Genomic DNA, 12,825 nt, shown 5'->3' with positions numbered 1-12,825 from the left:
TTTTAATACACAAGAAGGTACAAGCATCAGTAGGCAAGTCCAACATATTTGCAGTAAAATGTCAGAGCCTATTATGGTTTATTTCCCTTCAAGTAATCTGTGGAAACAGTTAATCAAGGCTAGTCCTGTCTGGATACAGACTTTTTTTCAGTTTAAATTTGATCAAGATTTCCATGTGATTTTCAAGACTTACTTCAGTGATTTTCACCTAAATACCTATTTTATTTTGTGTTTTTTTTAGCTGTACTTTGTTAAAATTAAAATACATTCTACTCTGGAATGGGTTGAAGAAATGACATTTGAACATTTTTAGTTGCATTTGAAAGGATGAAGAGGTTTGAGGTATGATTTTTCAGGACAGTATTGTTATATTGTTTAACAGTTGTTAAACTTTATGTTTAGATTTTATAACACACACACACACACACACACACACATATAATTAAACACTTTTCACAGAAAGAGTAAAGACCTTTTACACAGAAATTTCACTTCTCCTATGTAAGAATAAACCATGTTTCTTTGAGAAACACAATATTCTTAAATTTTTTCACATAACCAGTTTCAACCTGTTATTTCTTAGAATAATGCTAAGTGTTCTGCAAAAAATATGACAAAGTAGGCTCACACTTACACCACAAGCAAATATCAAAGAATATTTGGATGTTAGAAAATGTGGAATATTCATAAAAAAAGAAAAGAAAAAAAGTCTAGTACATATAGACAAGAACATCAGTAATGGGTCATTTCCACCGAGTGGTTCAGTACGATTCGTGATGGTACATCCTGATCTGGCTTGCGTTTCCACCACCAACAGTACCCTTACTTAATAGGCGCGGTGTATGCCGCAAAGTAGCGAACTACGTCATTCTGTGTATGAAAATATAAAATTATAAAATACACTGTTTTAAACAAGCCCAACACACATGAGCTTCATTCCCCTTGTGTCGTAATTTTCCTTGTAGCATGTGCAAGTGACGATTTTCTGTCAACCAATCAACGTTCTGCAGTGAATCTAGCTCCACCCTTCAGGTACCGCACTACAGTGCTAGTTACCCAAACGGAAGGGTACGGGTACGGTTCACTATTTTGGTTTCTGACAATGGAAACAAATAATTGCGTACTGTACTGAACCATACTGGTTCAGTTTTTTTTTTTTTTGTCAAAAGTGTGCCAAAAGGCACATAACCTTCACTTAAACCAGTAAATGTTTTAAGAAAGTTAGTGAGTCTTGGGCTTTGTACTTTGATGGCAGTAAAAAGCAGATGCAGATCTGTAAACCAAATAATCTCTAAATGCAACACATGAACTCTAATTTGTCTTTGTATAAATATACCAGGCAGAGGCAAACTACTTTCTGACAAAAGCTTTGTTCACTTTCTGTGCAATGAGAGATCACAAACAAAACCAAAGATGTAGTTGAAAGCAGCCAAACCACAAATAGGGCGTTGATGTAATCAGTGGCGATGAAATTAGTGTCTTTATTGTATGAAAATCAATCTTCATCCATTATGACATGCTCCAAGGAATCTCAGTATTCGCTTTTTTCTTATTTACATTCTTACTGAGAAAGTTCCATTAAGAAACGTATGGAAACATTATGCCAATTTTGAAGAAAGCTCAATTTCAGAGGCACTAATGCAACCCAGATGCAGTTGGTCCATAATAACCTTTTCCATTTCCTCTATTATAATTCCAACATTTATTTTTTTGACAGCAAGAACATGACTACCACACGTCAAAATAATCATCCCACTCCCAATCTAAATCTTGTAATGAAATGCAACCTTGGCCCGACCGGTACTCAAAAGTTATAGTGGTCAAATTTGATCTGGAATAACAATTATGTCATTTGCATGGTCTCCTGACCCTCCGGCAGCTCTAGGCTCTCACGTGGACCGCCTTGACTGCTTTTCGTTTTTAAAAAACCCAGGAGCACTGGAAAGGGAACTTTTTTTCTTGAGGAGCACAAGCTTCTTGGCTATCACGAAACATATGTGGAACTATCGGTCATCTTCAAGGTCTTCAATCCCTCAGGACCACTGAAGAGTTTCAACATGTCAACCTCTAGAGAATGAAGGTGTCCACTGATGATCATCGAGTGAAGTGGTCCTCCCAGATCACAGGACATCAACTCTTGCAGCGTCCCGGAATGGATGGTCTGGACCTCGGCTCTGATCTGAGCCAGACCAACACACACTGTGTCTTGAGTCATTGCTGCACTGAAGGAAAGAACAGGATAAACTGTGAATGCTCACAAAGCTTTCAATCAAATCAAATCCAATTTTACGTCAATGCTTCCCAGTGTCTCAAGTCGGCCAGACATCCAGATTGTTCAACCACAGAGTTAACAGGATTTCATGCAATTCAGAAAGGTTTGCAAGAGTTACTTACCCAGTTCCTCACCCCGATCCCGTTGGTTCTGTAGTATCTCTAAGAGTTGCTCAGCTGCCTGAGCAAAAGTCATGTACCTGGGAGGCTCGTAAATATTTGGACCCCTGGAAAGATAGGGGATTGGTAAACTTTAAGGTGAGCAAAAGTATCTGGTGTCTTCTATTAATCTGTCTACATCCTTGACAGTGTGGTAATTAGTTAATGCACAGGTTGCAGGTGGTCCCAGAACACTGAGCAAGTAGGTGACCATTAATGCAATTTACAATTGAGCTTTAAAGTTAAATACTCTGCATGCTTAAGGTGCATTAGCCATTAACAGACCATCAGTCCGTCTTTAATGAAGTCAGTCAACTTAAGGAAGTTGGAGACATGCTTTGAATTTCTTTTTGGGGCCATTTCCCCCTCCTTGCAGTGAAGGGCACCAACCTCACTGGACAAACATCTGACTGTGACCAAAATCATGCAGCATATGGTTATTCCATTTCCGAGTAATGGTACAGCAGTGCCAGTAAATCTGGGAGACATTAACACACTTTCCAGCCTTGAACAGGGAGCCCGCACTAGGCCTAATGCTCGTCTCCTTATAGCGTACATAGTGGAACACTAAAACCCATTTGGGATTTATGTGGATTGGATATAAAATTACACAAAGTGTGCGACCAAGGGGGGAGATAATTACATGACACCACGGAGAGAGCAAGGAGTTAACAACCGTCTTCTACGATGAAAAATAATTCAACACCAGTGAAAGTTTTTCAGAAAGACTTCGAGTTCAAGTTTAAAAGCAGTTGATGAAGTTCACTGTTGCTGATAAACATATTTCTGAAGGCTTCAGATGGGAAAATTATACCGTGGCAGTTCTGGAGGCGGCCCAGGGAAGGTCCATGATAACATATCATGCGTCCAAGTCAAACAAGCGGCCGCGGTTTTTACTTTTGTTACTTTTGTTGTCTGCTGTAAACCACAAATCGACCCTCCTGGAAAAGCACCACAGACTAGACATAAATCAGCAGAACCCACTCAACCCCACAGAAAATCAGAAAGTGAGAGACCTCATTAAATTCTTCATAGACTGCTCTTTGACTTTAATATCTGCTAAACAAAGGAGTTGTAAGTGTTGTACAATACAATAAGCTTGGGTTTTATAAACTAGGCCACTCTGGATGTTAATGTCACATCATAAATAGTAGGTCGCCCCTCCATCTGGAGCTGTTAACCCCACTCAGTCTGGAACACGAGTACATTTTCAGACTGCACCTGAGAGGGCTTCATATTGAGAACAAAGACCCCTGACCAGTCATGTTCTCACACCATGTCTACACTGAAAGCATCGCCATTAACCTCAAAATTTTTATAAATAACGGACCAATCAGATGAGCGTTCAAGGCAAGACTTGAGCTCCAATAAAATAGGACAATTTCTTTGTTTCCTACTTTCTTCATAAATGGAAATATGATATCAAAACTGACTGCATGAATTTTAGAATGGCAAAGAAAATGTATATAAATCTACCTTTTTTACGTAACAGCTCTGCAGAAGATTTAAAACTGAAATAAAATGCATAATCAATTAATGATGTTTAAAAAACAGCAAATTTTATACAAAACTCGTAATTATATTTGTTTAAAAAACCCAACAAATTCATAATTAATATTTCTGAAAGAAAAAAAAATAGAAATGGAGAACCTGACATAAAAATCATAATTAATTTATTAATATTTGTAAAAAAAAAAAAAAAAAAAAAAAAAAAAAAAAAAAAAAAAAAACTGTGTAGACACTGTGTCAGACTTTTAGGAATTACATATCTAATTTTATTTTTGAATTTAATTTTAAAACACCAGCAAATAAATTAACTAATATTTGCTAGCTTGATTAATAGCCCATGTCTTGTTAGCGTTATGATGAATGGATGCAGTGTTTATTCCCTGTGTTTTGTCTGTGTGTGTGTGTGCTTTTGTTGTGACTGCAGCTTATTGTGTTAGATAAGCACTCTCGCGGCCAATGGTGGATGGGGAGGTGTCCAGTCCCCGCCTTCCTCTGTTTGCTTTTGAATAATGAGGTTAATAACCCTGATCCCTCGCTTGCTCATTTTTGTCATCGCTCTTGCTCTCTGACTCCTCAGCTGGGAAGCACCTGGGGACTCCCGCCCCTCCCCCTCTGTCCCGCCAGCCAATGAGACACAACCTCTGACCAGTAGACTACTATTTTACCAACATTCATTACCAAAGATGCCTTCCAATGGGAAATCCCAATGGTACTTTGGAAAACGGGGGTTTATTAAGAGTTGGCTGGAAATCTCTATGGCACACCAATAAAAACGTAAATTATTTGCGACCATCTGCCTTGGGGGTACCAAAGCATTTGCAATGGGTCCAAGTTTAATGTGTGCCCTGAAGGGAAATGCCTATTTGACGGGACGTCAAAATACAGGGGTCGTCGCTTCTGGTTTTGACACATTCAATATTAAATTGATTGTTAAAGATGAAACACACATACATTTTTGCAAATTTGCTTGGGGAAAAGAACCAAGAGATGGAGAACCTGCCAATTGTGAGTGAAAATGACATCATATAACCTTCTGTCTAATTAGAATATCTCGTTCAAAAAGACTCAAAGGAAGAGCTTACCCAGCAGGCACAGCGTGTGCAGGCCCATATCCCTGTTCTTCTTGATCTTCATCTCAGGTCTCCATGTGTCCGTCCAAAACACAATGGACACTGTCTCCCCAAAGTTGTACAGCCAAGGAGGAAAATGCAATCACATTCATACTTAATTTATTCACACTAGATCTTATTTTGCATTGGTCAGTGTGTTCACGAGTAACCAGTTCTGTTTATCCATAGACAAGGTGCTTCCTGTTATTCAGTAAGCATGACATCATTCTGAACACTAGAGTGTTGCACAGCTGACACAACAGTGACATTACAGCAAGCAGACTTGTTACCAGTTACTTTAGGTCCTACAGACCCTCTGAAGAATGTATTAATGCAATACGAACAAACACATAGGGAGTGTTGAAGTACCAAGTCCAGGGGTGTCCAATCCTGCTCCTGGAGGGTCAATGTTCTGCAGAGTGCAGCTCCAACACACTTGCCTGGAAGTTTCTAGTGAATCTGAAGACCTTGATTAGCTGGTTCTGGTGTGTTTAATTACGGTTGGAGCTAAACTCTGGAAGACAGTGGCCCTCCAGGAGCAGGTTAGGAAACCCCTGACCTACTCGGTTAGTGAAGTCAACTGGAGTCCTAGATTAATTCCTTTTTGTTTATCTATAACAAATCCAGCAGTCGTGACTTAAAGGGGATGAAGAGAGTTTTTACAGGGCCCTATAAACAAGATATTGTATAAACAAACTTACTAATTTGCGCTCTCGTTTTAGTTACATCAAATTAAATTAAAACGAGGGAACAAGCGTAGCCTTGATTTACCTAAACAAGGGAACAGATTAACATTTGATTAAATGCAAACAATATAACTGAAACATGGCCACAAATCAATTAGTTATGGGAACATATTTTTAGTTTGCGGACATAATATCTATTTTTTCCTGAATGTCATGTGCAGGGCTCTGCAGGTTTTAGCATGCTGATAGTCTAAGAAAAGATGTTTTGAAAAATGTCTTTTGAACATGAAAAATGTTTTTTGTCCACACAATTAAAGTCAGTGGGGTCCAATGTTGTTTTGGACCCCACTGACTTTCATTGTATGAACAAAAACATTTGTCAAGTCAAGTCAAGTCAAGTCAAGTCTGCTTTATTGTCAATTCTTCCACTGTACAGTACATACATACAGAGAATCGAAATTGCGAAATTTGAAATCGAAATTTGAAACATTTGTCAAAATATCTTCTTTTGTGTTTAACGGAAGAATGGAAGTCAGTCACTACTGTTGCTACTTTAATTTCACTGCAACTTTTAAGATCGTCATTCAGAATCCATGACCTAGTCATAGAGATGCAGAGAAAAACCAAATTCTCATACAATATGACTTGAAAACAAAACAAAATTAGATGTTTTTAGTAACAAAAGCAACACACCTCTGGGTGTAGAAAGTCTTGAATCTTGCTTTTTTTATGGCATCCCTGGTTGTTGATTGCTTCCAAATAGTGTGTCATGATCTACACCCAAACAGTAACTGCAAAGCGTGTGTTAACCTTCTAGATCCCTCTGTGGCTGAGAGCAGCAGCTGCAGTAGAAGATTTAGGACCTGCTTTTCCTACCTAAATAATATCCTTAAGAAATGGCACCGCTGATCTCAGATCATCTGAAGACACCTATCGTGAGCTTAGGGCGGCATCTGGGGCCTCTTGATACACAAAGCTGCCCTGACAGGTCAATACAGGGGGCTGTTATTGATGGCCAGTAGGCTTCGTTGATAGACTCCGCTGGGACACCTACGATACAAAGGCAGTAATGCCGTTTGATCATTTTCACGAGAGACTGGGCACGAGTGACACACGATAGTGAAGTATGTTCTCTGGAAAGTACATGTTGACAATGACACCATGGGGAAGCACTGAGTTGAGGTGTGGTAGCATTACCGAATTTTCTGAAAAATTTCGGGGGGCAAATAGGGTCTACTGGTAATAGCGTAGCGATGTGTGAAGCACAACTCGCACAGAAGTCACTTTCAAAGCGAACTGCTTTCTGTTGGTCAAAGTGGTGAATCTGCATGACTGATTACAACCAGTTGCGAAATCTGTGTGCGAAAACATTCCCAGTCTCATTGATAGCTATTGACTGGATTTCGCCCACGAAAATTCACAGAATGACTACATTTGACTGCAACTTTATCCTTACCTGCAATCCACAGCAGCCCACTGCGTTCATGATGGAGGCATTGTGAACAACATGATACTGAATCCCAGCATTCAGCGCTCGCAGAACTAGGTCACTGTGGGTCGTAGCCTCTGGGGAGATTAAATTGATTTTTTTTTTTGCATTCAGGACTCCAAAATATGCCCCAACCACAGAAAATGGCTACTCATCAACATCTTTCTTACTACTGTGTTGTACTGTTTACAATGTGGAATTAATCCAAATTGCACCAGAAACGCTTATCCTTTCGATCTTGAATATATCATTAAACTTTATTAAACCCACACATTCTGAAGTGCAGGGAAAATGAGGAGTCAGACCCCCGTCCCCCTCCCGCTACGTGGGTTTTGGTGGTTTGGCTGGAAAAACTCTGGAGCCAAACACCATGCAAAGCTCAACCGTGACTAGAAGCGACCGAGACGAGAAAGTGCAGCGTAATTAGCTCATCTCTTCTGGAGCGTTTCCACAGTACCCACGCCTCAGACGTTCACTTCTGGTAAGACCGATAATGCTGCACCCCAGAGTTTAGTGCTCAACCACTCTGTGGTTCTTCAGGCACTAATATCCTGAATAATAGGAAACATTACCATTATTTATCTTCTGTTGGGCTGTAGAAAGTGTTTTCTGTTGTTTTTTTCCTTACACTTATGGGTTTAAAGTGCACTTAAATTGTTTTTTGTGGCATTATCCGAATCAGAATGGAGTTTATTAGCCAAATAAGTTTGAACATTTTCTCCAATTTCTCATTAAATTTCTTTATTAATAATGAAATCTGACTCAAGATAGGCCAGTGATAAAGCTTTCCAATGCAAGTCTACAGGTGCTGGTCATATAATTAGAATATCATCAAAAAGTTGATTTATTTCACTAATTCCATTCAAAAAGTGAAACTTTATATTATATTTATTCATTACACACAGACTGATATATTTAAAATGTTTTTTCTTTTAATTTTGATGATTATAACTGACAACTAAGGAAAATCCCAAATTCAGTATCTCAGAAAATTTTAATATTGTGAAAAGGTTCAATATTGAAGACACCTGGTGCCACACTCTAATCAGCTAATTAACTCAAAACACCTGCAAAGTAAATTTAGCATTTCCTTTGGAAATCAGGTCCTTAAACCAGGTACTGGTAGCTTTGGCACTGTGTGCAGGTGCCAAGTCCTGTTGGAAAATGAAATCTGCATCTCCATAAAGTTGGTCAGCAGCAGGGAGCATGAAGTGCGTCTAAAACTTCCTGGTATACGGCTGCGTTGACCTTAGACCTCAGAAAACACAGTGGACCAACACCAGCAGATGACATGGCACCCCAAACCATCACTGACTGTGGAAACTTTACATTGGCCCTAAAGCAACGTGGATTGTGTGCCTCTCCTCTCTTCCTCCAGACTCTGGGACCCTGATTTCCAAAGGAAATGCAAAATTTATTTTCATCAGAGAACATAACTTTGGACCACTCAGCAGCAGTCCAGTCCTTTTTGTCTTTAGCCCAGGCAAGACGCTTCTGACGCTGTCTGTTGTTCAAGAGTGGCTTGACACAAGGAATGCGACAGCTGAAACCCATGTCTTGCATACGTCTGCGTAGTGGTTCTTGAAGCACTGACTCCAGCTGCAGTCCACTCTTTGTGAATCTCCCCCACATTTTTGAATGGGTTTTGTTTCACAATCTTCTCCAGGGTGCGGTTATCCCTATTGCTTGTACACTTTTTTTCTTCTACCACATCTTTTCATTCCCAAGTTATTTTAAAAACTTAATAATCAGTTAATAGCTAAATAATCAGTGTGGTGCAGAAAGTTGTCACGTGACAGGAAAACTATTAAACAGGAAATGATATCACAGAGAGGACACGTGTAGAGCTTCATGATTAGATATTAAGGTATTGAGGTTCTTAAAAATGTCATCTATTTTGACCTTTATATGAAAAGACCAGTCAAAAAATCGAGTAACTCCAAAATAATAATCATGATTCAAAGATATCTAAAGCTTTTTTTTTTTTACTACAAAATATATTTGAAAACTTTCATGAACGTTTATTAGTACTTTTTTTTAAAAATAATATTTTATATAAAATAGGGAATAAACTTTTTTAAAATGTCTGAAACAGTTATAAACACAAATATTGCATATCTTGGCATGTGTGTTTTAAACTAAATGTTAAAAAAAATAAATAATTATCATTGCAGGCATCATTATTTGTCATCGACCAGCATATTGCAGAAGACGTGAGTATCTTCCCATCTCATATTAACGCAATATTTCAAAATGCAATCATCTGGTTCTGACTGTGATGCATTTCAATCAGTCAACTGTCAGGATTCAGACACTATAATGTGTTTAATCATCCACATACCAAAGAATGGACGTGTAAGCCTCCAGATAAACACGACTACACTGACGGATGATCTCTAAACCTTTCACAGTGATGTATTTAGCATCGCCCAGACCAAGACCGATGAAATACAACATCTCTAAACCACAGATGATAACAGAATGCACAGTTACTGGTCGCCAAAAGGATAAATCACAAAAATAATAAGCGCATTAAAATGAAAAAAAAAAAAAGAGCTGCCTGGCGATACACTATTATGTGATCGTTTATCAGACAGTGAATAGCTTGCAAAATACATTAAGTTCTTGACCAAATTTAATGATGATAAATGCAGCACGTTTGGATGTTATGGTTTCCAAGGTGTTTTCAAAACTGTTTATGGATTTATGATTGTTTGGATTACTTACTGTGCATAAATCTTAATAAGACAAATAATCGGTACATAAAGTCCTTGTTTTATCTATGGTCTGAAGCTGTTGTAAATTCATAGGCCTCAACTATGACTCCCAATGTGAGTGGGGATAAATCCATGGTACTTAATTAGCACGATTTAGCTGACCTTGAGCTTGACCTGGTTTATTTGTAGGTTAATAGGCTGTGAATAAAGGTGAAGACCTTTTGTTACACACAGCTGATACCTGTAATGAATGAACACAAAGTGCAGTCAAAGGTCCTTAATCTAAATATAAGGCTTACAAGCCCTAAAGGCTCATAGACCATCTGGTCTCCACCCACAATGAACTTGTAATGTAAAGTCAATGTTATGTATTGGTTTGACTGACACATAATTATTTAAGTCTGTTTGTTTTATTTGGGAGAGTAAAGTAGAGCAGGCAAGTAGCTCGGAGGCCATCTCTGTCACGCTCACAGGCAGCGATTTCCAAGCACAGCTCCTAAAAGAAAGTTTCTATGGGTAATGCAAAAGTTTTGCGAGCGAATGCAAAGTTTCTTGGAGAAATCACAAACATTTTTTGACTGAATGCTCACAAAAGAGGAACAAAAAACTTGAGCTCTTGCAAAGTTTTTTGTGGTATAACAAAAATAATTTTGCAAGCAAAGTTTCTCAGTGGAATGCAAAGATTTTGCAAGCAAAATGCACAGTTTTGTGTTGTTTCTTGGGGGTACTCAAAGGTTTTGCACATGAACCCAAAGGTTTTCTTTGGAACACAACATTTTTTAGAGCAAGCTCAAATATTTTGTGAATAAACCCAAATTTTCTTGGGGGAACGCCAGCATTATTTTCAGGGGAAAGCTAAAATTTCATGAGCAAATGTGTTTTTGCAAGAGAACACAAGGGTTTTGCAGGGAATTAAAAAAGTTTTGCAAAGGAACACACCGCTTCTTTGGGGTACACAAACATTTTTTACACCACCATGTCACTTCAGGTTCTATATTTTACTCTATTTAAAAAAATAATAATTTTTAGAGTAGTGTAAAAAACATAGTAAATAAAAATAGAAAATATTAGTACTACAAATGAAAGTACTGTGAGTAAGCTATGTGTTATATTGTCATATATATAGATTGTCATTCTTATGCATACTGAGCTCTCGTTCTCTTTTTTAAAGTTGCAGACAGTGCATTGAGGTGTCGTTGTTTACCTCAACTCAGACTGATGTGTTAAGCAGATCTCAGGCCGAGGTGTGATAACGTATGACTCATCTCGAGGCCTCTCCAGTGGAGCTTCCTCACCATTTGTAAAGTACAGAATGGACTCCATCATTCTGCATTGTGCCAGACAGAATGGGCTTAGTCTGGCAAAGAGAGGGTTTTTTTTTGCGCTGTGGGCTTTGGATCCGGTGCTGTCCATTCCACTGCCAGCGCTGCTCGCTGCCTCCCAGCTGGTTGCTACAGCAACCGGACCAGGCCAGCATCTGAAAACAATTTGGGTCTTAATGAGAATTTACTTTGCGCAAATGGTGGGAAAATTGGGGGTGGGAGAGGGAGAGCGGGGGGGGGGGGGAGGAAGGAATGAGGCGCCTGGATCTCGCATACTTGTCATACTTCTCAGTAAAGGCATACTAGAGAACTGTCTACAGTTTTATTGAGGGTTTTGTCTTATTTATAATCTTTCAGAATTGATGTGATTTGTGCAATATGAGCCCATATAAAAATGACCAAAAAATGCAGATACATTTTTACAAAAATTCTAAGTTAGTTCCCAATCCCGAGTAGTAAACACCTCGTTTCACATCATTCTCATCCACTGATTTCTGAGTGCAGCATTATGTAATGCATCTCTTTATGTCTTGTGTGTGTGTGTGTGTATGAGGGGCATTCAGCGCTCCAATGAATGGGAACGATGCCAGATTCTACTGGGATCCCCCCTTTGTACCCGTCTCCCTTTTCCCTGGTTTTGTTTGGGCCCAGTCAGCCAGTAGCAAATTGTCCCAGCAGAAAGGGCCAATCTGGTTGGACTGTGGCGAGAAAGAGGGTCCCTACAGAAAAATTAACTGTTTGTTGTTGCCAGGGTCTGCTCAGACCACCTCAGAGGACCAGAGGGAAGGTTGAGATAGGTGTGAAGGGGTAGGAAATTAAGGTTCCTTTGGTTCAATAAATTTGAGTGCAGCTGTGACTCCAGAGTTTGTTTTGGTGGGATCTAGATGGGTGAATGTCACAGAAACATGTCCGGGTCACATTATACCCCCAAATCAAGAGAAAGTTAGAAATGATGTACATTATATATATGTTATTTAAAATTGCATGCATGTATAAGATGTATACATTTTATTTAAATGTATAATTTTTCAAATATAATGAATTATGAATGATGATGATGATAATAATAATAATCATAATTTTGCATACAGTGGGACTAAAAGATGTAATAAATGCAAAAGGTGGTTCAACAAAATACTGACATAAGGGGGTGAATGCAGCTGGATATGGATAAAACAAAAACTGTGTCCGTCTTCATTTCAGGCTGTAAAGCAACAAAATGTGATTATTTTAAAGGGGGGTGATTCTTTTCTTTACCCTCTGTATGTGTGCGTGTATAAATTTGCTCAAATTCACTAGAAAAAAAATAGAAATAGAAATCTTTGAGGCAATTGTTGACATACAGTAAGAGTTTAAAATGAATGTGAATGGATCATTTAGTCTTGGAAGAAATTGACTGAATGTTTAAGTTTATAATGAGACCTCTGACTTTTGATTGTAGACTTTAGATTCTAACTGAGCACAGTTTAAAACATTGGTAAGAAACATTTTTAAACTCTAGAGGAGACAGATATCTAAATGTTCAGTTTGATCAGTGGTGTCTGGGAGAAACCAGTGAGATCA

At 38.6% G+C, this 12,825-nt stretch overlaps 1 protein-coding gene across 1 annotated transcript; it reads right to left on the bottom strand.

Annotated features, from left to right (window-relative positions):
• Positions 1 to 1,163: 1,163 nt before the first annotated feature.
• Positions 1,164 to 9,680, bottom strand: LOC109047511 (diphthine methyl ester synthase-like). The gene is made up of 6 exons (XM_042712315.1): positions 9,611 to 9,680; positions 7,192 to 7,300; positions 5,022 to 5,134; positions 3,447 to 3,486; positions 2,395 to 2,498; positions 1,164 to 2,217 (listed from the first exon to the last, which is right to left on the bottom strand). The coding sequence occupies exons 1-6, from the start codon at positions 9,678 to 9,680 to the stop codon at positions 1,985 to 1,987; spliced, it is 669 nt and encodes a 222-aa protein (XP_042568249.1). The 3' UTR covers positions 1,164 to 1,984.
• Positions 9,681 to 12,825: the final 3,145 nt, after the last annotated feature.

Source organism: Cyprinus carpio, chromosome A22 (genome assembly GCF_018340385.1).
Source record: "Cyprinus carpio isolate SPL01 chromosome A22, ASM1834038v1, whole genome shotgun sequence".
In the NCBI taxonomy this organism is placed as follows: domain Eukaryota; kingdom Metazoa; phylum Chordata; class Actinopteri; order Cypriniformes; family Cyprinidae; genus Cyprinus; species Cyprinus carpio.
The sequence above is the reverse complement of the archived record's forward strand: the minus strand, read 5'-3'. Positions and strand labels throughout refer to the sequence as shown.

Coding starts and splice junctions, on each gene's coding strand:
- LOC109047511 (XM_042712315.1), bottom strand. CDS start 9,680: ATGTTGTATTTCATCGGTCTTGGTCTGGGCGATGCTAAATACATCACT. Junction 3,487..5,021: donor GCACACGCTGTGCCTGCTGG/GTAAGCTCTTCC, acceptor TTTGTTTAGCAG/ATATTAAAGTCAAAGAGCAG. Junction 2,218..2,394: donor GGATCGGGGTGAGGAACTGG/GTAAGTAACTCT, acceptor CCTTCAGTGCAG/CAATGACTCAAGACACAGTG.